This window comes from Euleptes europaea, chromosome 19 (genome assembly GCF_029931775.1).
Source record: "Euleptes europaea isolate rEulEur1 chromosome 19, rEulEur1.hap1, whole genome shotgun sequence".
Classification (NCBI taxonomy): domain Eukaryota; kingdom Metazoa; phylum Chordata; class Lepidosauria; order Squamata; family Sphaerodactylidae; genus Euleptes; species Euleptes europaea.
This window is the reverse complement of record NC_079330.1, coordinates 34,160,605-34,188,410: the sequence shown is the minus strand read 5'-3', so window position 1 is coordinate 34,188,410 and position 27,806 is coordinate 34,160,605. Positions and strand designations below refer to the sequence as shown.

Genomic DNA, 27,806 nt, shown 5'->3' with positions numbered 1-27,806 from the left:
AACTAAAAAACAAAACAAAAACTCAAAAATAAAATTGCTGGTAAGGACTTGCTTTTCATTCCTCTTTTTAATACTGCTGTGAGGGTTTGTGTGTTTGCTTGTTTTACCAGGGTGGAGAGGTTGGCAATGCCTGCGGGAGGAAAGGCATGCTCTCCACTGGTCGCATCGCTATGTTTAATGGACCAGCTAGCGTCATTGGCGTCGGGAGGTTCATGGGCGAGGTTATAGTGACCGGATGTGCTATGTTCACCGGAGCAGTTACTGGAGTCGGTAAATTGACAGGTGTGGTAAGCGTTAATGGAGAGGTCATAGACAACGGACTGGTTATTGTTACAGGGTGGCCTAAGCTCATCGGGCTGGAGATGTTAACTGCGCTCGATACATTGACTGGGCTTCTCATGTTCATTGCAGCAGCCACTGTGACTGGGTTGGTGATAGTCCCAGACGCCACTGAGGAGGTAATATTGAAAGGAGTAGAAAGAGTCACAGGCGTTGTGGCAGCCGTGGACGTTTGGCATAAGTTAGCAGCTTCTAAAAAACAAAAAAGAACACACACACAACCAAAATGGTAGTTATGCACAAGGAAAGAGCGTGAGCCATCAATGAGTTCTGGTGGGGCAGTCCTTAGAATAAGCTGTACTGCACTTTTTTATGGGCTCCCATCTGCACTGCTCCAAATTCAACCCTCCTTACCTCACTGCATCCCTGCCCACCACAGCACGCAGCCCCTTCTAAACCCAGGCCCTTTTTGCCAACAGTTTACATCTGAGCAGTTAAAATATTTGGAATGTATCAATGCTGCTCAGCAAACTGGCAATGGAGGGTTTAAGGGCCGACAAATTAACTGCCGGCAATTCTCACCCAACTGGCAGTGATAACGCCTTCTGACAAGCCTATGCATTTACTCAGAAGTACAGCTGCTAAATAACATAGTTCTACATCCTACAGTAACTTCAAATCATGCAACTCATCTGAATTCAAGACATTTCCTGGGAAACTAAGGGGAAGCTTTTAAAAAATATGTAAGAGGGGGGCTTGTTCATAAAAACAGCATAGTATTATCAGCAGAAAAAATCCTCTCATGAGGAACATTATAAGTAGAGGAGAGTGTACATACCGAATGGTACGTACTCTATAGCCTTCTCAAAGTTGTACTGACATTCTGTGAAGGTTTTAAAAAGTCATTATTAGGGACCAATAGGCAAAGGTGGTTTCACTATTTACCTGCTTACTTCAGTCTTGAAAATCAATTTAAACCAAAATTGGTGGAATGATTTAGTAAGCTTACAACACCTCAGTCAATAAGATCTGTGTATTAAGCCCCACTGGTTGCAGTTTTCATGTTAGTTAAAGATGACACACCAGTGTTTCCTTTAGTATCTGGCATATGAGAAAGGGTTTGACTGGCATCCAAAAACAGGACCCTGGGGCAAGAGTGGGGGGAATAAACAGAAAGGCTATATAGAAGAGGTAGATACCTCTGATATTTCAGCACCACCTGCTGGCTAGCCATAGAATAAGAATGGAATTGTGGTCACAGAGAGGTAGGGAAAAAATGAAGGACTGCTAGAAATAGTTCAGTTGTGGTATCACATACTTCACTGACAAACCATGTGGCTGGAATTCCTTTACAGGCAGTAGGCCCAAATGCTTTTCCTGTAAAGCCCTGGTTGTGCTGTGTCCATGATATCACCCCATAGCCCCCCAAAAAAACAAATTAAGAGGGAAGGGGGGCCATTAACAGAAGGCTGAACAGATAGGCAGGGGCAACAGACAGGTGGAGCTACAGCCAGTATGACAGAGCCAACAGGAACACCCCAGGATGCAATTCAAATGACAAGCAACTATTATTGTCACAAGATGGAATCTACCATCTTGTTCCATTGTGGGATACAACTCTAAGCAGATATTTCAAAGAGGCAGATTAAAAGAGCCGGGAGTCCAGCCGTGCCATACGAGCTACAGAAATGTATCTGACCCTACCTTGCTTGACTGAAGTTGGCCTCAGAGTCTGTTGACTTTCTGAAATCAAAATTGGAGGTGGAGGAAAGGTGTTGCAATTAAGCCATCATTACATGATGTATTTCTATAGTTTCCCCTACTCTCTCTTTGTTTTTTTACAAAAAGGGCTTTTCTGTGCATGAGAATAAATCCAACTAGTCTGGTTTTAAACTTTCAATCCAAAGCCGAATCTCAAGCACTGTCAGCCAGAGGGAACCAGTGTTACTAATATGCAGGAAAAAAATCAGATAACTTCTATGGAGTTACCCCATTGGTCTGTCTAATTCAGCATTCAATTGGTCAGGGCTCTTTTAACTAGATATGCTAGAGAATGGACCTGGGACTGCCTGCATGCAAATCATGTGCTCCACCAACAAAACTAAGCCCTATATCATCCTTTGACACACTTGCCATCCTCAGAGCTGACAGCTGCTATGCCCAGCAGCTGCTTGTTCCCAGGTTCCTTATGATGCTGAACATGCATGACAATCATTTGAAAACCATTCCCAACAATTCTGCAGCATTCTGCATCACAAGGAACAAGGAGCTGCTGAATGTACCTTAAAGAGTTCTCTGTAAAGACCTGATTTTCAGTTGCGAGGGAAATCAGGCAAAAACAGAAGGCAGCATTCAATCCAAGCTTCCTGGTGGACTAGGGCTAGCACCCTGCCTTGTGCATCCCAAGAAGCCATTTTCAGTGTACCAGGATCATTCTCTCCTCACTCTTTGAAGCACCGGGATGTTCGTAGTCGTCACAACACGTTCTGGTTCTCAATGCAGTTGCTTATTTGTACAAGTGTTTTAGAATCCACAACGACTACAACCTGTCATCTTTCTGCTCATCCTAACCATTCTCCTCCCACCATTGATTTCTCCTACAGGTAACAATTTCTACTTGCTAGGGTCCTTCCACATCTGCTCATAAAACATGAAAAACATAAAAACATAAAAAACATCTTGCTTTTAGGAACAGCTGGTGTCTCTCTTTTCTGCTTCTCACCCAGAAGAGCCACCATGTCTAGCTTCCACCAAACTCCTTTCCTATTCTGATGACCTCTGCTGCCTCCCCTCGCCTGGCTCTGTCTACAAATGCCACCCTCTCTCTACAAGTTGCCCCAAAACAATCATATGCATGTGTAGGTTCTTAACAAAATTGCTGGGGAACAAAATGCTAGAAGCCACCACAAGCAACAGAGGAAAAAAAGCAGGAGGAAACAGCAACTGAGGAGGGGAGGCAGCAGAGGTTAGGTCTAGTGTGACTTGCAAGTCAGTGACTGAAACACCCCTTCTTTTGGAAAGGAAGGGATATAATGAAGAAAGACAGCCAAATGTACTATTCGCTAGAATGCTAAGAGGGCAGGGTTTGAACTGAGGAGAGAGGCTCAACTAGTCTGCTAGCCTAACCTACCTCACAAGGTTGTAGAGAAGCTTACAAAAGGGATAGTCCATATATGCTACCAACAAAGGAGGAGCAGGATTATAAATATTTAATGCACCTAAACCTAGCCTGGAGGTTCTCCGTGCATGAGTTGAATACAGCTGATGCCATTCTGAGAAATGGAAATTTCAGCTTCCATTTCAGAAAGAAATTTGCAAAGAGAACTCAGGCAACAAAATTAGAAGGTGCCTACCAGTAGAAAGTCCCTATCCCACCATCCCTCCCCGAAAAAACCCTCTGAAAAGAACACCCTGGAAAATAGAATCTTGGCAAAGGAATACCATTCTATCTGCACATTTCGGATTTTTTTGGTATGCCAAACACATAACCCCAGCTTGAAGGGAAATAACACATGTTATAAAAACTGGGCACAAGACGGTCAGTCTTCTATTGAAATATTTTATGAAGTACATCAATACTGGTGGAGACAAACAGCAGAAATATGTGAAGTCAAATGGGAAACACAAAACGAGTGAGGTTAGCCTCTACTTCCATTCCTATGGCAAGAATCGGGCAAACTCCTGTCGCCCTTATTTATTCTGGGCACTAATTTACACTGAATCAGATGCAGTTACAAAGAAAGCTGCAATACAAAGACTGCAGTTCCCTTGTTTGGCAATTTTGCTTCAAAGTCAGGCTAACAACCCATTCCTGAAACATGGGCTGAAAATCCATAGGAGGTAGTGTCACCTCGCCGCCAGCGTAAGAGCGTGTAATCATGTGATTACACGCACTTACGCTGGCGGCGAGGCCAGGCCCGCCGGCGGCAGAGTGCCATGGGACCGCGCCTCCCCCCTCTGCCGGCGCAGCGTCTCTGTGGCGCTGGCCATGGCGTAGAGAAGCCACGCTGGCACAGGGGGGTGTTCCAGGGGCGGGCCGGAGGAGCCGCCGGCTAGGTTGCTTCCTAACCAGGTTTGGCCGGATACGCTGGCGCCGGGAACAGTGGTGCTGTGCCTGCTTTTGAGCAGGCGCAGCCTCACTGTTTTCAATGGGGCTTTTAGCCCCGGTAAAACCAAAAAAAGCTGCAAAACTGCTTTTTGTTTTGTTTTACAGCGTGCGCAAATCGGCTTAGGAGGAGGCGCCGCTGCGCCTCTTCCCCACCGACTCCACACGACGTTGTTTCAGGAATGGGCTGTAAGTGTTGTTTGGTACTATTTATTTAAAAAATTGATCTGGGAGAAGCACAAATTCTAAAGGGAAAGAATAAGCTGGACTCCATGAGAACTGTTATACTGCTGCCCACCTGGATTATCCAACACCTATTGCACTCACCTCATGTGCTTTACAAATAGTTATGCATCTCCCAAGACTCTGAGCTTTGAAACACAGCTAACCCGCTTCAGGATACAACCGCACTAGGCATCACCCTGGCAAGAGGAGACTACATCCCTAGCCATCAGCAGGCAGTGAAGAGTTAAGATGTCAAACCAAGTTCGTACAAGTGAGGGGTGGATAGTCCAGTGGAATAATAGCACCAGGTCAAGAAGTCATGGAGGACAAATGTCTTCAAAACCTAGGCAAAGACTGCAAAAGCAACCCAAGACTGAGGACACCTCTACCACTACCAAGGCGTCAGTTTTACACAAATCTGTCACAGCTTCCCGAAGGCAGGAAGGACTCTGTCAGAGGCTCTCTCTCAACTGGGAACTGCAGTGTGACACCACAGCCTTAAAGCGCATTTGATACAAGCCAAGGGACTTGGGGCTGCATTGAGACATCTCATCAGCCTGCAGTTAAATTTCAGTCTAGCATGAACACATCAGTGTTGTGCTCGTGTGTGCCTCTTGCTCCTCCCACCTCTTTCCTCCTCTAAAGTGAGGAGCTGTTGCAACACTTCCTGGTCTGATCAAGCTCTAATTTACAATTCCATCCAATTGTTGGGACCTTAGTAACCTGGAATTTATTCCATACAAACCAGGATTAGGAGCAGGAGCTTGATCAAGCCAGGAAGCATCCAAAGCAACTCTATGTACAAGAATGGAGAGAGAAGGAGAAGCAAGGGCCAGCACTGAGCTCAGCAATCAACTGCTTTCATACCCGACTGAAGGTCAATTACAGTTTGCTGTGGTGTATGAATGCAGTACACTGAGGGGGCGACTCGCTAACCCACAATAGGACTAGCACCTCCCAGCCTGGATACCCGTAATTAAGCTACTGCTCAAGCTGTTTAAGGTGCTTGAGTGGTAATGGCAGCTATTACTTAATAAACTTGTAGGAACTGCCATCACACAGCTACAGGAGTGTGAATTTGCTTTTTCTTGCTCAGTATATAAATCACCTGCACATCAAAGGCACTCATTTCAATATACTACGACCACAAGTTTTTTTTACCTTTCTTCCTTGCTTTGACAGCTTCTTCCCATAATCTCAAGGTCTCAACCTGTTTTCCAGGCCAGTTTGTAACATGCTGCTGCTGCTGCTGTTGCTGCTGCTGCTTCTGGTTGTTGCTCTCTTCATTCATGCACGCTATTCCAGCCAAATAAGTAAAATTAAATTTTAAGACACACACACAGAGATGCAAATTATACAGTTTTCTTTATCAGGAACCTCTAAATCATTCTTGGAACCTCTTGAGGAACCAACAAAGGTAGGCTTTAAAGGCAAAATTAATATTTTCCCTCAAGCAAGGTTTATGGGTTGGGTGAGTTGTGCAAGCATGATGGACTCATGGAGTGATCTGCTGCTGTTGGGGATTATTTTTCCTAAGTGTCCCCCTGCAATGTCTAGCTCATAGGCCCCCAACCTTTTTGAGCACATGGGCACCTTTCAAGTTCTGACACAGGGCAGTGGGCCCAGACAAAATGGCTGCCACAGGAAGTGGAGCCAACCACAAAATGGCTGCTGGAGACGATGCCAAAAAACAGGGAAAGCTGAGGTGCTGGGGGAAAGGGGAGTAGTTTAAAAAATACTTTGGGAAAGAGGAGAGAGAATAAACCAACACTGGTGGCAGTTGCCACTGAAACATTATTTTAATCTGCCCAGCCAATTGGATCTCCAGTGACCAATAAGAAGCCTTACTAGGCAAGTCTCCAACCTGGCTCCACCTACTTTCTAAAAACACTTGGAGGGTGCCAGGAAGGGTGTCAGCAGGTGCCATAGTGCCCATGGGCACCACGATAGGGACCCCTGATCTAGCTGATGCCCTGTGAATCAGTGCCAAGCAAATGATGCGACAGAGGAAAGGAAGGGTTTACTCTGAAACAAATGTCCATTTATACCAATCCATGTATTCCTGTAGGCAGTGACACGATGCACAGAAACCTAGACTCATAGAGTTGGAAGGGGCCATACAGGCCATCTAGTCCAACCCCCTGCTTAATACAGGATCAGCCTAGAGCATCCCTGACAAGTGTTTGTCCAGCCTCTGTTTAAAGACTGCCAGTGAGGGGGATTTCACTGTTGAACAACTCTTACTGTAAAAAATGTTTTCCTAATATCCAGCTGGCACCTTTCCACCCGCAATTTAAACCCATTATTGTGAGTCCTATTCTCCCACTACTTCATAGATGGTTCACATGGGGTTGCAGGGGGAGAAGCAGAAAGTACACCTAGTTCAAAAAGAGGCTCCCCCGCAAGTTCTATAAGTTTGAGAGGTAATGAATTGGCTTTACTAGCTGATGCAAGCTACTCAGAATCAAGCTCTCTTTAAAACCAGACCGTATCACCAAGACTAAGTATCATACAATGTTAGAAGGCAGATACTGGCATTATTTGGTCTTGAGTATGCCTCACTCAACTGGAGTAGGGTGGACCAATTATGCATGGCCTATTTTAAAAAAATAAAATCACTGCCATCCAGCATGGACACAGATAGTTGCTCAGGATCTCTAAACAATTAAGATGTAATCAGCACCATAGATTGCAAAACCTCTGCCTGGATTGTACCACTCCAGACAAGGTGGGAATATTCCTCTATACAAATTTCCCCCTCCCTTGCAGATGAAAAGGAAGGCTGGCTTAGACCTCTTTCCCCCAACATGACACTTTTTTCTGGCACAGGTTTTTTAATATGGAGCATGTGCTCTCCCACCCTCAATAGTATAATTCAAGGTTTGCCCCCTTAAATAAGGATCATTTAGGCCTAGCTTAAGAATATACTTTTAATATAGGATGTGCTTTGCTGGGAATTGGCCAGTGGACTACTGTCTCTCTTCTGCCCATCCTGTGATAGAAAATTAAGAAACATAACTAGTCTTCCTCAGGACTTCCTTTGACAAGGTAGTGTAGTAGCCTTGACTGTTTTGCAGGATAAAGCAAAGACCTTCCCACAGAATTTTGAGACAGATAAAGAAAAAGCATAAAGCGCTTGTTAAAAAGACCACACTGCCAGAGTTTGCTGCTGAAACAGCTGGAACAGCTTCACTGCCTCCTCCAAATCCAGCCATTTAAGACCAACAGCTGTTATGGGACTGGAGAAGGAAGCAAATTGAACAATCTGGCACAAAGACTTCTGCTACACTTTTCCAGGACAGACACAGCCCACTGTCACAGCTCATTAAGCACCAGCCAATATATTATGATTCAGGTGAACACTGTAGAGTTAGGCCTAACATTGAGGCATTTGGTCTGCTCTGAGAGTCCTTTAAGGGGCAGGGCAGCCCTCTCCAATTCAGAGAACTGCTGTTACTTGTTCCTGAGAAATTGTGAGAGAGTCTAAATAAGCATTCAGGAGCACTGCTTTCTGGCCATCTCACTACTGCAGGCACACACTCTTTACCAACAGTAAATTCCATAATGTACATTTGTCAAAAGAGAAAAGAAGAGTGCAAGAGACACAAAAGGCCAAAGTAACACAGCTGTTTCTTCAACAGTGTCCCAGCTGTGACTGAGACAGACAGGACAACAACTGAGCTAAATGAACAGGGCACTGCAGAGCAGATCAACTGGAGGTAGATGGATGGGCAGACGTCACATGGACTAATTTATGAGAAAATGGAAACCCCTCATTTTAGCACTGCTCCAATGAAAACTTGAAAGCAAGCTGCTTAGTCTCTTTAAAATGATAGGCCAACAATCCCTGCACTAAACATTGTCAGGCTAATACAATTAAGATATCAACTGAAAGAGTTTCTACTCACAAGCAGGGAGGTGTAGATTTTCTTGCTTGAAAAAGCCAAACTCTGTAATTAAGAAGAAAGCAAATAAAGTAACCCTGCATAACGTAGTCAACGCACACAAGGTTTCTTGCTATCACAAAGACTAGGAGGCTCCTTTCCCCTAAATTGCAAGGGGAAGTACAGCACAGACAGGAATTAGAAAAAGTATATACATTGGCAGAGAAATGTTATGTAGTAGCAGGACAACAGAGCCTTTGACAGATACTAGCTTATGCTTTGGAAATGAGAAACTGATTCAAATCCCTCCCGAGCCACGGGCACGTAACTATTTCAATCTAACCTGTCCTCACTGACTTGTCAGGATAAAGCATCGAAAGTATATTCTGAACTAGCACATGGGACATACATTCATGCCTCTCTCCCAGACCTCTGAAGACACTTATTCACTTCATTTATAGTCCACTACATTTCTATTTCCCAATAACTGGGCAGATATGGAAGCTTACTTACAAGCTTTCCTTCAATTTGGTAGTCTATAAATAGTTAACTAATATGTCGTGTACATTTTGTCAACCATACAAGTAGCCTGTTTGAGACCAAAAAGAAAAAAGGAGCCAAACATGGTAACGTTTCTCTGCTTGGCATCCTAGCCACAATTTTTTACTTCCCATAAGTGACTAGGAACAGGAAACTTACTCATGCTTGGATTCTGAAGACTGACAAAAGCTACCCAATTCTACCCCATGGCAAACCTATGAGATGCAATTCTAATGCATCTGTACTGACTTGTAGATGCTATATGCCATCAAACATTTAACTTGAAAACTATGATACTGAAAAGGTTTTTGTAAGCACTTCAGAAATCTTTCAAAGGGTGACTGAATTGAAGAAGGGCACATAATTCTTTTTAGCTCCACCGAAAATTCTAGCCTTAAATAAATATTCTGGAAGAGGAACTTGGATTCAGTATTTGCACCATTGGGCATTTCAGCTACAACGACTCTGATCTATCCTGAATGTCTCCCAAATGCATCAGGATTAATGCTTTTTTTTATTAAAAAAAAATACTTGTTTAGTCATCAGCTTTGGCATTCCAGGAACACTGAAGCAGCAATTCAAAGCCCACTGAAATCGATGGGATGCCTTCCACCAACTTCAAAGGGCTTTGGATGAGGCCCTGCATCCAAAACTGAAAGCCCAGCAGGCTTTCAAATATCTTGTTGTAAGAGTCAAGAAGATGTGAAAACCTTCAATCCAACAGAGAGATTCCACAGAAGTCTGTTTTGTAAGGCTTTTCCACCATGACTCCAGCCCTCACACCAAAATTTAAAGGCACAATCAAGTTTAACACAGAACACATTCTGTAAACCCAGTAGACAAAAGAGGAGGAAATTGCATTAACTTTTTTTCACCTACTTTTATTGATGCCTTGTTTACAGGTATTACAATTGATACTTTGGCTCTGCCCATGAGTCTTTAAATGGCTGGTAATATATGCTGCGCTCAGAAGTTTACCACAGATATTACACGACACCTTTCCTTCATGGCGCACCATGTGTGTCCGCAGTCTGTCTTTGGTGGCAAAGGCAGCCGTGCAAGTCTACATGGGAAGTAAGAAAAGATTTCAAGTAGACTGTCTTGCTGCACACTGCATTCATTTTAAGGTCAAATTAGTCAAGATCATGGAAGACCCGTGTACAGATCTTTGTAAATACTTGTTAAGCCAATGATACTGATTAGGGTTGCCACTTACCTGCTTGTGGCAGGAGTCCTCCCACCGATGTTCCTCGCTCAATAGAGCGGTGGGGGGAAACTGTGTGGGGGGGAGAGCAATGTCAATCAACGTCACTTCTGGGTTCCCAGCAGTGACATTGTGATGCTCAAGAAAGTTCCTGAAATTCTATCGTAAATTTACCATAGAGCTTTGAGGAATTCCTAGAGCATCAGGACGTCGATTGATGCTTCCCCTTCCCATGTCCCAACGCCCCTGAGGGTTCAGGCCTTGCAACCCTAGTCCTGATTCATACTGGGGCTATAGGAACGTTACTCCTCCCACCATGCCTTTTCCTAACCTTAATCAGTCCCCTGGAGCTTTTATTCTGCTCTGCTGAGGAAACATACAAGAAACCTATATGACCCCCTTAATGGGACAATTATCAGCTCAGGGGACTGCTTGAGGTCCAGCAGGGGACTTTAACAGTTCTTGCCCAGGCTGTATTCCCAGTCTGAAGGGCTCCACAAATCTTTATGAAGAACACACTGAAAGATCCCTGAATGGGATCTCAAGAATACATCTCAAATGCTTTGGCCCAAAGTTTGTTTAATATACAAGGAAGAGAGAATGTGTAACAACTCCTTAAACCACACAAACCAGTTCAAATTAAGAACTTAATGGGATTTAGCTCAAAATTTATCAGAATCATACCATTAAAATATATGCTGGCTTTTCTATTCAGAAGCTAAGAAAGTTATCCTCTCTCTCATTTTTATGCCCTCAGTAAGTATATTTTTGTGGTCAGTAACCTGTAACTGGCCATGCAGAGTGACAATGACCATGTTAAAAAGTTTAAATTTATCTATGCTGCCAATGTTCTCAGAATTTACATATCCACAATCTAAAGGCAGAATGATACTCTTAAGAATGTGACATGGAATTGAATCATGCTCCAGGGACAAACACATACCCCATTGCTAGCACAGGTGGTGTCAGAGACTTCCCAGTGCACTCCCGGCAACATATTTTTCCACTGCTCAGCTATATTTGGTTAAACTAAACATCAGACAGACTGAATACAAGACAAACACTGAACACAACAAATCAAGAGTCATTCCTTTGACTCCAAAGCATGGCTACTCATAACAAGTCACTGGAAACAAGCTCAGTCACACATGGATGAAACTGTTCAAGCCATGCTGCTTTTTTCTGTACGCTCAGCCTTGCAAATACCTCAGAAAGTTACTAGTCCATAGAAAAATGATTAACCTGTCTACCTATGCCATTTATATCACAACAGTGTGCAAGCAAAAGGAAAACCCACTTTCCTCCAGCTGAGGAAATCTTCCTTACCCGGTTATCTGAAGGAATTCTTATTTGCAAAGGGTAACAAGAGGTGTGGATTATTAAGAAACCTCTCTTATTCCTAGGTTTCACAACTGGCACTCGACATAGGAGTTTATGCCTCTTACATAAATACATACAACGGCCTGAGAAAGCTGCTAAGAACCTCTTACTTTAGTTACAATGCTATTATAAGACTAAGTATGGTCTCTTCACTAATTCTTGCTTAGCCGCAATATGTTAATAGCTTTTGCAGGTCATATATTTTTAATAAAATCAAGCAATATTATCTTATAAAGGAAGAGTAAAAGTAGCCAATTTAAGTCAGCTAGACGGCCCACTTCTCAGTAATCCATGTGCATTCAATTTCACGTTTATATTAATATATAATTCATGCTACCAAATTAATGTTTGAAACACACACCTCTTCAGATGAAAGCACACACAGAGGAGTTCATATTGTTCACATGCCAAACACACTAGAGTGGTTGGGAGTTGAATACAATAGCCTCAATGACAGGGGTCCACAAATACTCTCACTACAGCAAGCATCAACTCCCTTCTCCCCAACTTGGAGGAAGAACGATGCTCCATGATTTTTACTTGTAATTCCCAGCTTCTCCAAGCAGTTCCACAGTTCAGCATAACGTGAGGGACAAGACCCTACTTCTCAAGGTTAGGGCAGAAGCAGAGTTGGGGAAGCCACAACTTTTGGTTGACTAAGCCCAACAGGTTGTGGATCCTTGCTCCAAGAACATAAGAACATAAGAAAAGTCCTGCTGGATCAGACCAAGGCCCATCAAGTCCAGCATTCTGTTCACACAGTAGCCAACCAGATGCCTCTAGGAAGCCCACAAACAAGACGACTGCAGCAGCAGCATTATCCTGCCTGTGTTCCAAAGCACCTAATATAATAGGCATGCTCCTCCAAAGAAGCAGCTACTGAAATTAAAAAGTACATGCAGTTTCCACCTCTCCTACAACCTTCTGGCCTGATCCCCTTTAGATACCTGGCATTCATCCAAACAAGGTACAATGATGAGACCTATGCCTGCTCTAGACAAGGCGAGATCCTATGAATATAGGAATGTTCCCATAGACTAAGAGCCCAAAAAGAGACCCTACTTTGAGGCTCTCACCAGCCCAAACTCTAATACAAGGATGCCCTATCATTTCTATACCAGAATTCTCGCATGAGGTGGTTCAACTGGCAGCTGAACAGCCCAAGAAATTAAGCTTTTTGATTAGTCACCAAAACTCTTACTTGGCATTTGAAGGGCCTCTCTGTGGAATGAACATGTTTGACGTGACAGCTCAAATGATCAGGCCTGCAAAATCAAGAGGGCACAAGCAAACACGTTACATATAGTGCAGTACTGACTTCTTTACCACATAAAACCCTTCCCATGGATCAATCTGAATCTCTTCCCATCCCAAAATAGCACACTAGAACTCTCAAACTGCAAAGCTTAGGAGTGTGCTTGAAGTGTCATTACTGTACCCCAATAAGCTCTACCTTCCAAATAAGTAATGATGTTATATCCAAAAACTGCCCTAAACAGTTCTGATTCCCGTTCCCCCAAACCCCATTAGTTAGTTTAAAATATAAAAGTAAAAGAAACCTACTAGCCATTCACTTTAATTTTTTTTTATTTCTATACAGGCTATATTTTTCCAGGATGATTAAACTAGTTCTCCCCCCCTCCCCATAACCAAAGGTCTAAGTTTCATATTTATACACTATTCATGCTCTCTACCAGGCCCAAGCAGACTGTAACTGACTTTTGTTTTAGGGCTACAGGCAGTATTTCCTGTCACTAGCAAAAACTGCCTTTACACACAAAGTCACATGGAAAGATGAGGCTACTCCCCCATGCCCAAAATAACCCTTCTCTCACTTTCCTCACAGCCCCGTTCCTCCCGCCCAACCCCCCTCGCGAACACGGAATGAAAATCCAATACTTGAGCTCGCCTGGGATTTTCTACATGGTACCTCGAAAAGCCTTTTCCACACACACCACAGGTGTAGGGTTTGGTGATGCCACCCTCATGAGACCTCACGTGATAGGTCATGCGGTCCTTCCTTTTGAAACGCTGATTGCAAATTGGACACTCAAAAGGCTTCTCATCCGAGTGGGAGAGCTTATGCCTGTTGAGATGGTATACATCACGGAAGGCCTTGCCACACATCTCACAAGCATGATTCTTTTTTACAGGCTTGCTGGGTTTCTTCACTGCCTGTGTCACTGGCATAGCCGTTGCACCAGCACTACTGCTTGGGTTGGCAGTGGAGGAAGACGTAGTGACTGTTGACAAGATGCCTGCAATGGTTGAAACCAGCGATGTCCGGCTGTTGTCACCCGCAATGGTAGAGATAAGTGGTACCATCGTGGCAGGAGCTTTCTTTGGCCGTGACACTAACTTTATTCCCGTGTGGCAGGATTCATGGCGCCTCAAGTGATAACTGTCTCTGAAGGCCTTGCTGCAGTACGTGCACACAAAGGAGGTTTTCGGTTTCTCCTTTTTAATTCCAACAATGGCATCTTTTAGCGTTTCTGGCGCAGGCTGAGGTTTCTGAGTTATCGGCAAGGGTAAAATCGGCTTCTGATCGGGGGGCTCCACAGCAGAGCTCAAGAGCGGCAGCAGACTGTTCTGTGCTGCTTGCTGTTGGTGATGCGAAGCTTCGTGTGCCTAAAACCAAACATTAACACCTTAGAACTTAGATGGAGCATGCAGGCTAATCTGGTAGGATAGAATTTTGATAATAAGAATGCTTCCTTGATTAGAATGGAAGGAAGCGGCACACAGTCACTAGAATTCTACAATCCAAGTACCATTTAACATCCAAGACTATGCATATACACACAAATGTAAAGTTAATGAGAATAAATGAAAGCAAATGGTTGTACACTTTTAACTGGCTTAAGTTATAGCGCAACTAGAATTCAGGTTAGTTATCTGCCCACAAAAACGAGGCTTAGAGAATAAAATGGATGGAAGGAAGGGTATGTTGTTTGATTAATGTAAGTGCAAGTCAGAGATAGTTGCCAGGAGAAAAACCAATTTAATAACCCAAGTTTTATCTACTAGCCACTGAAAGCCTCATCTAATGCCCCATCCCACCTCTAAGTTAAGAAACAGTTAATGTTCCCTTCAGATGTAGAGCAAGAAGCTTGCTTTAACAAGTAAAGGTATCACCTCATATTTGGATAATTTGTAGTGAAAGCAGGAACATTGCTTTTATAAAATCCCCTCCCCAGGACACTGATGGGAGTAAAGATAAGTAGAGTACAAGCACCTTGCTCATTTTTCTGGTTCTGAGTATATAAGATAATGGATGCATTGAAACATCAAGGTAAGCTGTGGTTTGCTCACAATACAGTTTGCTCAGCAAGCTCTGATTAATCCATCAGAGAGAAGTAACCAACCCTAGTTCATGTACAAACCAGGATTCATCTGCTCCATACATTCTCTCTCAGCAGGGAAGAGAGCCTCCCTGTACTGCTGTCTGTGCCCAGCTCAACATAAACAGTTGTGATACTCAGACTGAAGTTTGTGACGTTACCTGTGCACAATTAGAACAAACTGTGGTTAACAAACCAGCTTTGTTTGCAATCTAAGTTTAAAAACTAAGGTTGGCATCAATCAATGAACTTATTTCTTGGACTTTCTGCATTCAGATATCACAGCCAGCCAAGACTGACAGTGATATCTGAATGCATGCAGTGTCTCACATGGTGAGAGGTCAGTGAATTCTTACACACAGCTAACAGTCTATTTTTCAAGCTATTGTCGGGGAACTCTTCCCACATCTGCTTCCCTGCTGAGAAACCACTCTGTCACATTTGTGGACCACTGTTCAGGTATGCAAGTCTGCCAGGTGACCTCAGGCCTGTCACAATCTCTAAGCCTAACCTACCCTCACAAGGCTGTTGTCAGTATTAAGTTGGAGGAGGGAGTGAACAATGTGAAAAGCTACTTTGGGTCCCCAATCAGAGAGACAAGCAGGATATAACTAAATAACAAGCAATGCCTCATCAATCACAATGCATGCACCTAGTGTGCAAACCTACTGCACACTTTAGAACACACCCAGTCACTCTCCATAGCAGCACTTTGCAGGGGAAGATCAGTAATGGAAAACAGGCCTTCTTTCAGGGAAGCTGGCATGCCATTTATTGCTTTTCCAATTAGGGTACGCTGGAAGCTTATCAGGGATTCCCCACAGCTCCTTGGAATGCAGTTTGAAAGCCACTGCACCATATGTCTGTTTTCACAAGCTCAGCCTTAACAAATGGGGTTTGCAAAAACAGCCTGTTGGACAACTTAAAATTAGTCACATCACCTCCAAAAGGCAACCCCCCCCCACATCTTTTAAAACTAGGCTATAAACACAAAGCAAATCCTCAACACAGAGGTCACAGGCACTGCAGTTATATAACCTCACCCACTGTGATTTCCTGATAGGAAGATAAGCTTGCTTTCTAAATGCAGATGCTCATAACAGACTGCCGTAACAAGGTGCACCGTTACAGCAAACCCTTTTCTAAATTCCCCAAGGGAAGCAATTCTTGCAGCTAATGACTGGGTGTATGCCATGCATCTCAACATATTGTATGATCTCTATCTTAATGACAGCCTATTTGGTTAACTACAGTCATTAACACAATTATAATGCCCAGTCTACCATATTACATTGTGGATACACTGGGGGATAATGCAACTGTTGACACCAGCACCCTCCCCCTGCTTTATTTAAAGGCCACTTGGGAGCCAGTTTGCAGCCACAGTAAGCCAGAAAAAAGACAGCTTATTCTAAGAGGCAACTTGTGATAACTTGCCAATGCAGAAGCTAAACGTAAGGATCCTATGCTTGAGACTCACTCTGAAATGTATATATTTAGCAACACAATGACTAAGACATTGTAAGTAAAAGTATCTTACTCTGGCAGCTACTCCTAGTAGAAAAGGTTTAAGTCAGCAAGTATTTGGGTTTTTAAGATCTGATATTTTTAAAAGGCATAACTAAGGTGCTGGATTTACTTTCATAGCCACGAAGAATATATATAAGTTGCATCTTCCTCCACACAGAGGAGTGGGACAAGTAAGGTTCAAGGACACAGAAAGACAGATTTGGTAAAACAAATCAAGAACTAGAGAAATGGCAGTCATGGAGCAAAAGCAAGACATGAAAGCACATTTTGTAGTGTTTTTCAATTTCTAATGTTAAAAGTGTTGGCACAAGTTCAAGGCATGGGACAGACAGAACTTGAGAAGTGCAGGGCACTTTCCAATGCACACTGCATGCACGTGCCCATCTTTAGATATGCCCTCCCACAACAGTGTCCAGTATGAGATCAGGACAATAAAGAATTACATCTGAACTGTGCATACCGTCCAAAATGCTTGAGAATCTGTTTTAAGTACCATCTGTAGAGGGGCTGGTATCAACAATAGTGTTTCTTTCATCTAATTTCCTTTTGTTTCATTCACTTAATTTTATTTGCTTTCCTATAGCTGGTATTAAGTGGAGCTGGAACACTGCTGCGTTAGTCACATGGAAGCCTTTTTTATTCTAAATCATGATCTTAAGTATAACTGAGTGAAACGTTTCTTAATTTGAAGACATCTAACAAACTTTTGATGCAATTCTTTTAACATCTCAAGCACTCTTTGGAACTTGCCGCTGGTAACAATCAAGCCTTCTCATCTCTGCATTTCACCTCAAGGAGCAGGTTCCACAATCTGGTGTCAGTGGTTTTCACAAGCGTGTTTACTGCTGGAAATGCTCTAGGAAGCCTCAATTCAGGCTGGATGAGCAAATCCAACACAATAGCCAAAGAGCTCCAGAGGTTCACGCAAGAGTCTTGCTGCAGCTTTACAGAATTAGGTCTTTGAACAATAAATTTTCCATAGGTTTAAAAAGAAGCTTGCCATGCAGAATGGAGGGCTTCTATTGCAGAAAACTAAGCATCTGCCCCTTGGACTACAAACTAGTTCCACAGTTCTTCAGATTCTGGTTCTAATCTGTAACACTCAACCCTTTGGACAATCACCCTGTAACTTTCTAACACAGATACATCTTTCTGGGCAGTAAAACTAATGCAACCAAGGAAGCAATAATGGCAAGCCAATTCAGACAGCTTTCAACCCATTTACTAAGTTTATTTTTCTATTCATTGTACAAGGTACTTAAAATTTATATTCCCAATGAACAGTCTAAGCAATGAGAGCTACTTTCATGTCAGTCCCATGCAATTGCACATATGATTTAATCAGGGTGGATAAAAATCAATTATGTTTTATTTAAATCAGATTTTTAAAATTTAAACTGGTTTTTTTTAAATACAATGCTTTTTGAGGAACAATCTGTCTAGAGTTAGTTTTCTATTTAAGATACATTATAGTCCAAAGGTTAGTTTTGAAATAAGGGTTAGTTTTTAATGATGTAGCATGAGGTTGTATAATCATGAAATGTTTACATTTTCTGGTAAATGAATTCCATTAATCCATTCCAAAGGTTTCTGTAAGACTGTTTTGGGCAATTTTCCATGTAGAAGATATTATTAGATGCTTGGTTTTGCAGTTCTCAAAACTATGAATTTGTGTCTGCAGAGATAACATACCTCTTCTTCCAGCAAAAATGTTATAAAATAAAAATACATTGTTGAGAAAAGATCTTAATCCCATTATTCCTCTGCAAAGCTATATAAATAGAATCAACCCCTTTAAGTGCTAAAATTTTAAGAAGTTCAATGAACAGAATATTGCTTGGAGTGGAATAGACCTGCACAAGGAGCTAAGTGTGAGGAGGGAGGGGTTCATCGCACATTAAAGTAACCCGGGTTGGTGGAAACTGTATGCATTGGCTTGAATGATCAGGGACGAAACTGTGCTAATGAAACCATGAATACAGAAAAGCAGTCTCCCAAACTCAAATCAAGTCCCACCCCTTTAAATGCTGCTCTGTAATTGGCTTACTTTGCAGTGCTCCCCGCGAGAGAAGATTTCCTTCCCCCCAAACCCAACTGCGGCATAAAAAAGCATTTTAGGAACAAAAAACTGAGCTACCTGAAAGAAGGGGGAGGGAGAAATCCAAGCCTCATTTTAAAAAAGCCTTTCTTTTGCTCAGAAAGAGCTCAGACGTAGCAGGAAGCACTTGAATCCCTGCCTCTTTACACACTGCTTTGTGATTGGCTGAGAAGCAAATATTCTGTTTCCCCGTTTAACCATCAGCATGCTGCTTTGAGGGGGTTGGAAAAGGGTGGGACCTGATGGCGCGCGGAAGTTCAACCTGAGAACTGAGTATGCACGCTCTGTGACTCCGGAATGAGCCAGGATGAATGGTTTAATTCCGGCCAGAAGAGGAATGGGAAAAGCCGGGTTCGTTTTGTGTAAAAACAGCGTTGAGCTTCCAAGGAATGAGATATTGTGCATACTGAAAAATTTTGATCCTGGCTGAAACAGGGAATAAAGGAGATTAAAGCGACCATGCATAAAACACCTAAGAGTAATTTGTATAAGAATCTATACCTAGAGATTGAGATAGCTTAATGGTGCTTCCCAAAATTGCTAAGTCAATGTTATATCTAATATAACAGCATTAAATGATTCCAGATGAAGACCTTTTAAAGAAGGAACAAGAGAAAAGAATGCGTGCACAATGAAACAACGTGTGACTATCTTTTGTTCACAGGCCATTTACAACTGTATTGGTAGAAAGAAAGATCCAAAAACCCAAGATCACAATCCATGCCAATACCCTTTTATTAGGACCATCCCAATGACACATAATAGTGTGGGAACTTTCCAGTTCCCCAGAACTCTTCATACCCAATAAAAGGTATTGCATGCATTGTGCTCGTGGCTTTTTGTAACTTTTATAAACTATTTTTATTCACTAGCAGAATACAGCTTATTTGGAGTTGCTTCCTACCACTGTGATTTCTGTGATAAAAAAACAGTTTCATGATCCAGAGTGGGAGGACTTGGCATTGTGAACTTGCATTGCCAGAGGCAAAGATTTTTCTTTTTCTGCTTTGAAGCCTTGATGTCAGAACAACCAATTAGCATTGAGTCATACCTTGGTTATGCTGTTAGATAGATGTCTCTTCTAAGCAAGCATAAGCACTGTTTTAAGATATGAATCAGTCATGATACCTTGCTGATTTTAGTTTAAAACCTGTCTCTCATTTCAGCGCAAATCAGCAAGATAAATATCCTTCCTTTAAAATGGAACAGAATCTATTATATATTTAAATTGCCATTCCCACCTGCTGAACTTATTGGTTTTACCCTGCTTCTTCTCTATGGTGCTCAGAAAGTGGTAGACATTATTCTTCCTCGCCTATGTTTTATTCTCATTTAAGATACGTTAGACTACAGGTTTGAATCCCCACTCATCCATGAGACTCACTGGGTGATCTGGGACCTAATGTATTTTCTCAGCCTAAACTAACACTAACCTCTATTATTACCCAACTTTAAATACTGTACAAGATTTTGTAAAGCTAAGCGTCAAGAATTTAAACTGCAAGAAGGCATAATGCTCATCATCAGTTTTAAAGACTGCTAAAGATTGGGAAATGTCTTGTAAAGAGGGTTCTAAAAATACCACATTGATTGGGAGGGTATGGGAAGAGAAATGGAAGTAAAAGCATATTCAAGGAGATTTGACACTACAGTAGTAATTCTAGCTTTTCTATCAAAGACAGGATTAATGTATTACCATACTCAGAAGCTCTGCAGACTCAACTGGTTAAGTGATGGGACTGGAAGACTGTCAAAGGTTAACAGAAAGCCTCCATTCCAAATGCTTACAAGCCAATCATTTGTATTTAACAAGGGAAAACCACTGAACCCTTAGGGGACCAAGGTGAGAATGACACAGACTGGACTCTGATGCAGAGATATCAGCTATGAGTTCTGAAGTTTATTTTCAGAATTATCTTTCTTTCAAGTGGTTTTAAGTAAAGATAAGCAACCAATAGAGGGGGGAAATGTCCCATGCAACAGAGATGAGAGATTAACACTGCTCAGAAAGAGATCTCAAAAAGAGGGGAAATAATTAAACCCTTGATTGGACTGCATATGGCAAAATATTTCATTCACAGCACACAAAAGATAAGAACTGCACAACTTCTATAGCTACCTTAGTCTCAAGGGGATTTGTTTTCAAGAGCATATTCCAAGCCTTACTTCCAGAGACTGAGACCTTAGCGTGTGACTCATCTTTGTACTTGGGAGACTATTTTCCTTTAGAAGTGAAAGCCTGCAGTGCATTTGCCTCAGATTTATTCCTTCGTTTCATGTTTTCAAACTGGAGTCATGCTTTGTATTTTAAAAAGAACAGAGGACTCAACGGGCAAATGACGTAGGCTTGAAATTTGCAAAGAGGATTATTTTACCTTCAGGAAGGGGAGGGAGAGAGGAGGAGATGAGTGTATTTTTTCAAGCTGGAAGAAGAATGGTTTATAATCTATGATCTCACTTGGCTTGTAGATTTGAGAAGGAAGTCGTTTGGCATTCTGCATTCTTTATGGAAGATTAATAATTCTAGTGATGAGACAGAAAGCTGGGTGACTCAAGTTACAGGGTATGTGGCATCATTTTACTACATTTTTAATTATATTCAAACATCCTTTTAAAGGAACAGCTCTCCAACTTTTTTTTCAAAGCTAACAGACAGTGACTAAAGAGTAGACATTTATTTCCTTTCAAACTTGAAGGAACAACCTAACAAACCTCAGAAATGTCTCTTGGGCAAGTATTCTTTGAAGTCTGACTGCAGGCTAGTAAATTAGTTAGAAGGCTGAATACAGTCTCCCCACCATCCCCACAGATGGTCTGTCCCAACATTTTCTTGTTAAGCCTATCAATTCCAGCTAATAACTCAATTAACAGGTTCTCTTCTCAAAGCACTTACTTGCATATGAAACTGAACAGCAGTGGGGATTTCTAACCCATATCCCAACAACAGGGTTTGCTATGAATAAAAATGTATCTTTCTTCTAATGCTTTTCAATTTGATTTAAATTCCCCATGAAGAAATTCAGCTAAGAGTAATGAAAACAGTGATGGAGTTTTTCTAACCACCCACACAGAACTGGCTAACACACACAAAAACAGAATGTATTTATGTGACAACATTAGAGGGGGAAAAAACTAGACAAAAGGGAGCAAAGAAATTTTTAATGAGAAAGCAGAACAAAGGGAAAAGACTAAGTTGACAAATTTTTGGAAGAGAGGTGATATAAAGGAAAAAAGAATAAACAGCACAACATGAATCTTTGGGAAGAGGAAGCGGAGGATAAACTAAACAAAGATTAATACAGAGCAAAAAAGGCAGGAATAGATAAAATGGTGAAGAAAACACTATTAAATGAAAATGGAGAGAGCAGAGAAAAACTGAAGATGCAATGGAAATTCAGTGACAAAAGTAACAGAAGGAAAAAATATTAGTATTTTGGGTGGAAAACTCAAAACACAACTGAAAAAATTAGTGCAGAAAGTAGTCTAAACATGAAACAACAGAATTGGAGGGGAACAGGAGGGGAACAGCAGAAAGTATTAAAGTGTCAAAACAGAACACTAGGAAGAAAAGCAGGATGGGGGGGAATGGAATGCCAATCATTTTCAGAGAGGGAGATGCAAATAAGAATGAAGAATTAGAACCACTGAATGGGCCAAAAACACACTCAAAGGAGAGTTGAGAGCAACATGGGGGGAAGACAAAAAACCCCAGCAGCAAACAAAGTAAGCAGGGACTGCGGGAAGGCAGCAGATGGGAGAGGCAGGGAAATTTTGCTGTTAAATGCTAAAGAATGCAGAGGGAAAAGAAAACAAAATATTAACCCACAAAAAACATGGTTGAGGAGTGCATTTTTTGGGAGGGAGGAAAACAATAAAGATGGAGCAGTCACTGGAACGGAGTGGGCATAAATCCCATTTTAGGTCGTGGAGGAGAAACAATGTAAGATTCCTAGTGGGAGAGTGTAGGAGGGAAAGCAGCAGCAAATTACGAGGGAGAGAAGAGGTGAATGGAGTGTGCAGAGTATCTTTATAAAGTGTGTGTGTAGGGGAGACTAGTTAAAAATCCTGAACCCGCCGACTAGCGACCAAACCCCGTTGAATTTAACGGGATTTACTTCTGAGTCAATATACTTAGGATCACAATGCAGGATATAAACACACACACAAATTCAACAACAACGAGGAAGGGAGAAAAAAGAAAGCAGCAAAAGAAGAAAACTCTAAAGCGGGTGTGCGGTGGAGGAAATAAATAAAGCGGAGATGAGTAACATGCTTCTCCCCCCCCCCCCAAGGGAGAAATAAAAGCGTCGACCGATTTGAAAACAGCATGAGAACAACTCCCCCACTTCTCCAAATCAACTTTGTAAAAAATTCTCATTTAATTAAAACAATGCAGAAGGCAGTTTTAAAGGGCGGGAGTGCGAATCGTCGCCGCTGCAGACGAGATGGGAGGGAGGCAGAGCGCCACAGCCGGTCCCCCACCGCGCCGAGCGACCCCGCCGCATTCTCTTCTCTCCCCCCCCCCCATTCAGAATTATCAGCGAGCCCAAACCGCGGGGGGGGGGGAGAGAGGGAATCAGCGAGAGAAGCGCGCGCCGCCTCAGCCTGACAGACCAGCCCGCCGGCCTCCCGCTCGCTCGCTCGCTCGCCCCCCCTCCCGCTGCGCGGCCTAGCCAGGCTGAGGCGATTTGGGTTATTAAAGGGGGGAGGGGGGGAGAGGAGGGAAAGAGACGGGGGGGGTGGATGGTCGCGGGCGCGCGCACGGGGCGGGGACGACCCCGGGATATTTTTGATGCGGGGGGGGGGGAAATCACTGAAATGGTGGAGGGAAGCGAGAGAATAAGAAGCGGGTCGTTGGTTGGTTCTCCTCACCTGAAAGAGGAACGCGGTCCAATTGGCCTCCATGGCTCGCAGATGGCGGCGCGGGCGCTGCGGGGGGGGGGAGGGAGGGAAGAGGGGGGCGCCCCTCCCGGTATTTTTCCCCTCCCCCTCTCAGGAAAAATACATATAAAATTTTTATTACACTATTGTCGTCGGGGCCTTCTCCCCCCCTTCCCTCCCCCTCCGCCTCTCCTCAGGCCGAGCGGCCTGGCCTGCTCCGGCGGCTCCTCCTCCGCTCTTCCTCTCTCTCTCTCTCTCTCTCTCTGTCGGCGGCGGCGGCCTCCCCCCCTTCCTTCCTTCCTTCCTTCCTTCCTCCGCCGCCCCCCTCCCCTCCTCCCTCCCCCGGGCCCCCAGCTACATGGAGCCGACAACAAAGCGCGGGCGGCGGCGCTGGCTGCTGGCGGCGGTGCTGCGGCGGCGACGGAGGAGGCGGAGGCGGCTCAACATGGCAGCGCCACAGCGGCCGCGCTTCCGCTAACCCGCGGGCCGTACCATCGCCAGGGCGGAAAAAAGGGAAGGGGTGGGCCGCGCGAAGAGGGGGCCGGGGGCCGGGAGCGCGCGGTCCGTCTCGCCGGGAGGGGGCAGGAATGGCGAGCCTGGAGGGAGGGGGGCGGAACGGCTCGGCGGGGGGGGGGGCTTCGGGGGGCGGCGAGGGAACGACACCCCCGCGGCTGGTCGGAATGGGACAGTCCCCTTCTGGAGCTGAGGGGGGGGGGAGACGGAGCGCTGAGAAGATGGAGGAGAGAGAGAGAGAGAGAGGGAGATGGAGGGCTGGCGGCTCCCTCGCTGCCCCCTCCCGGGAATCCTCTGGACGGGGGAGAATTCTCCTCTCCTCAGGTTCACCTCCCGAGAAGGGGTTCCCTCCCGCTCCCGAGGAGCACCCCACGCTCCCCCCCCAAAAAAGAGTGAACAAATCCACATTTTTTTATGAATGGGATCGCAACAACGCCAATGTTAAAAAATAAACAAGCCGCTTGTGAGGAACATTCGAATCAATCCCCCCCTCCTCGTTCTAATAGTTTCTAACTACAGCATGCATATATACAGAAACCGTTTAAAAGTTTGCACTGAAGAACACATAAGAGTTCTCTCTAACCTCAGTCCAATGGATTTTTGTTTCTTAATACTTGGGCAGAGTTGTACCCAACTAAGGCCAGTGGCTTCAATGGGCTTAAGAGGGTGTACAGTTGCTTCGGATGGCACTGTAAGCAACCCAAGTCCTATTCAGAGGTAGCTTAAGAGTGTGTTGAATTTGTTTTCGTGGAGTGGGACTCTAGTGGTAATTCCACCACTGCACTCCACATGCTCATTGGAATAAACAGGCCTTATACCCACGGGTCTTGCAAAGTTAGTCTTGTCTACTCTGACTGGCAGCAGCTCTCCAGAGTCTCAGGCGGAGGTCTTTCACATCACCTACTGTCTGATCCTTGGAACGGGCTCTCTGCACTGAACTGGGAATCTGATTTTTCCAAGATTCATCATGTAGTGAGACTCATGCAACTACACTAGTAGCTGATATATGTATATTCTAGGGAAGGAACTAGCACAGGGGGTCACGCATGTAGCTGCAATTTCATCCATTCTACCAATATTCAATAAAAGGACTAAACATTTTACAGCTTAAGACTGCAAGCCTGAAATTTTATGCAACTGTATTTCATCTAAAGAAAAATGCTAAAACCAGTAACTTTAAAAACAAAAACAAATTAGGGACAAATAAAATATCAGAAACATACACCAAGCAAGCCTAGTGAAGAGTTTTGTGAGGTTTCAATTACCCCTAATTAAAAGGTACTATCCTACTGTGTTTGGAATCCAGTCTCAAAAGCGTGAAAATACCTAACAGGACTTTTCTGATTAAACATATTTTGAATCACAGTAAAGGTAAAAATGTAATCTCAGCTCTGAGTTTCAATTCCAGATTAACCAGAGCATGGAATTCTGATTTTTACTTCTTACTTTAAATTTAATTAATTTCCCATTGTACTTCAACCCACATATATTTATACATATTTTTCTGTTCACCCATATAGCAATGTAGGCTATAAAAAATACAGGCAACAAAAAGCACTGCCCCATTACAAAACCATCCAAAGGTGCAAAAGTGCTAAACTGTGGTACTCTGTAGCAGGGGATGTGTAGCAGAGCTATCATAATACACACCATCTATTAGGTACCAAAAATGGTGATTCAAACAATTAAGACCCACTTGAAAGCTTATTGCATGGAGCCTTCACAGGAAGGAAACTGCATTCAACCTGCACAATTAAGCACAACATTATCACCTCTTTGACAACTGGAAATCCAGGAAATGAGAGAGTTCACACTGGGTTTCAACTGCAGAAGATCTCCCTTGACAATATATAAGCACCATGCAGTTAGCTTTAAATGGTTGCAAGTCATCTGAATCTACTTAAAGCCAGTCTTTCATACTAGCCATTGAGGCTAAGGTTATTCAAAACAGCCACTGAACTGGTTTGTAGACTGCGTAATGAGCAGTGCAATCCTAAACAGAGTCATGCATTTCTTAAAACCACTGAAGTTAGTGGACTTAGAAAGGTATAACTGTTTAGGATCGAACTCTAAGCAAAGTACATCAACCCAACCCAGTGTTGTTATAATGAGAAAGCTGTTAATGCCACACTGCTGCATGGCTTGTTAACAAAAACAAAAGGCCAAGGTTTACGTGGTTCAAAGGATCACACCATTTATATCTACATTCCCAACAGCAAGTTTTCTAGAGGCCCACTCTAGGAGAGGCTGGGTGAGATATACTAGGGGTTCCACCTCACTCTTTCAGTACTACAGCCACATGGGACGAGCCATGGCTCAGCAACAGAGCACCTGCTTTGCATGCAGAAGATTGCAGGTTCACTTCCTGGCATCTCCAGTTAAAAAGACCAAATAGTAGGTGACTTGAGAGACCTCAGCCTGTGACCCTGGAGAGCCGCTGCCAGTTTGAATAGACAAGACTGGTCTTGACCTACCAAGGGCCTGATTCAGTATAAGGCAGCTTCATTTGTTCGTGTGTGTTAGTACCCATTTTTATTTATTTCTGAACCAACTTATCTCATGGGCTATTGGCAAGTGACGGCAAGTAGACATAAGGCTAGCCCTCCAGGGAGACTATAATCCCCCCCCCCCTTGATTTCACACAGCAAGTCACATGAAGCTGCTTTACACTAACAGTCCATTCCTGACCTCAGTTAAAAGGCCACCAGTGGCTGTCCCACTTGAACCGTCCAGGTGGGCTCAGACACCTGCGGGAGGACCCGGAGACCAATCTGGCACTGCCGCACCAGCACTGCCCAAGGATGACAGCTGTGCCTTCTGCCAGTGTCCCACCGGTGCAAAGCCCTGCGCCAGCCGGGGCATGATGAGGGACGGAGCTGCCAGTAGGCAGCTTCCTGTCCCCTTTCGACCTGGTATGCCAACAGGGAGAATAGCATTGCCATGCCAGCTTTTTTGCTGGCGCAGCCTTGCTATTCTCAATGGGGCAAAATGTCCCATTTAAAAAATAAAAAGCCTCTGAAAGGCTTTTTAAAGCCTTTCGGTGGCCAGGAAATGGCTTTGGAGGCGCTGCAGCTACGCCTCTGACGTGCCGCCCCCAGCCGCCAAAGGATCAGGAATGGGCTGCCCGTCTGACCATGAGTCTCTCAAGGGCAGGCTTGTTTACTCTGGTGGGCAGCTACTCTTCAGGGTCTCAGGCAGAGGAGTTTCTGGTTACCTGAGCCTTGAACTGGAGATGTGAGGGATTTCACCTGGGGCCTTTTGTGTGCCAAGCAGATGCTCTGCCAACAAGCCACAGTCCCCTCCCTATTCAAAAGTTAATCCTACACCCACAAACTTCTCCCCAGCCATCTCCAACTCAGTCTTCCACCTGCCAAGATGGCAAATTTGGACTAGATGACCCTGGCGGTCCTTTCCAATTCTATGAAAGTCTTCTCTTGCTTCCTTCCCCAATCCACGCTCCATAATATAAACAAAAAACATACCTAACCATATTAATCTAATGCCTGCTTGTTAGTTCTAACCAAACTGTCATAATAGCAAAGATCTCATCAAGCTGGATATCCAGTGCAAACGGGGGCGGGGGGGGGGGAGAGGTAGGGTTGCCAACCTCCAGATGGTTTCAGGAGATTTCCCAGAATTACACCTAATCTCTAGACCACAGAAACCTTGGAGAAAATGACTGTTTTGGAGGGTGGCCATGGCTCAGTGGTAGAGCATCTGCTTGGCATGCAGAAGGTCCCAGGTTCAATCCCTGGCATCTCCAGTTAAAGGGACTATGCAAGTAGGTGATGTGAAAGACCTCAGCCTGAGACCCTGGAGAGCCTCT

The 27,806-nt window shown here is 43.8% G+C and overlaps 1 protein-coding gene across 3 annotated transcripts; it reads right to left on the bottom strand.

Annotated features, from left to right (window-relative positions):
- On the bottom strand, positions 1–27,562 carry VEZF1 (vascular endothelial zinc finger 1). Of its 3 annotated transcripts, XM_056865295.1 has the most exons (10): positions 27,553–27,562; positions 23,459–23,493; positions 13,548–14,245; positions 12,819–12,882; positions 9,913–10,096; positions 8,518–8,559; positions 5,771–5,905; positions 1,984–2,022; positions 1,118–1,162; positions 1–531 (listed from the first exon to the last, which is right to left on the bottom strand). In XM_056865295.1, exons 2-10 carry the CDS (start codon positions 23,489–23,491, stop codon positions 104–106), a joined length of 1,668 nt encoding a protein of 555 aa, XP_056721273.1. In that variant the 5' UTR covers positions 23,492–23,493; positions 27,553–27,562; the 3' UTR covers positions 1–103. The 3 variants fall into 3 exon arrangements, with proteins under 3 accessions (XP_056721273.1, XP_056721275.1, XP_056721276.1); XM_056865297.1 differs by lacking the exon at positions 1,118–1,162; XM_056865298.1 differs by lacking the exons at positions 1,118–1,162; positions 1,984–2,022.
- Positions 27,563–27,806: the final 244 nt, after the last annotated feature.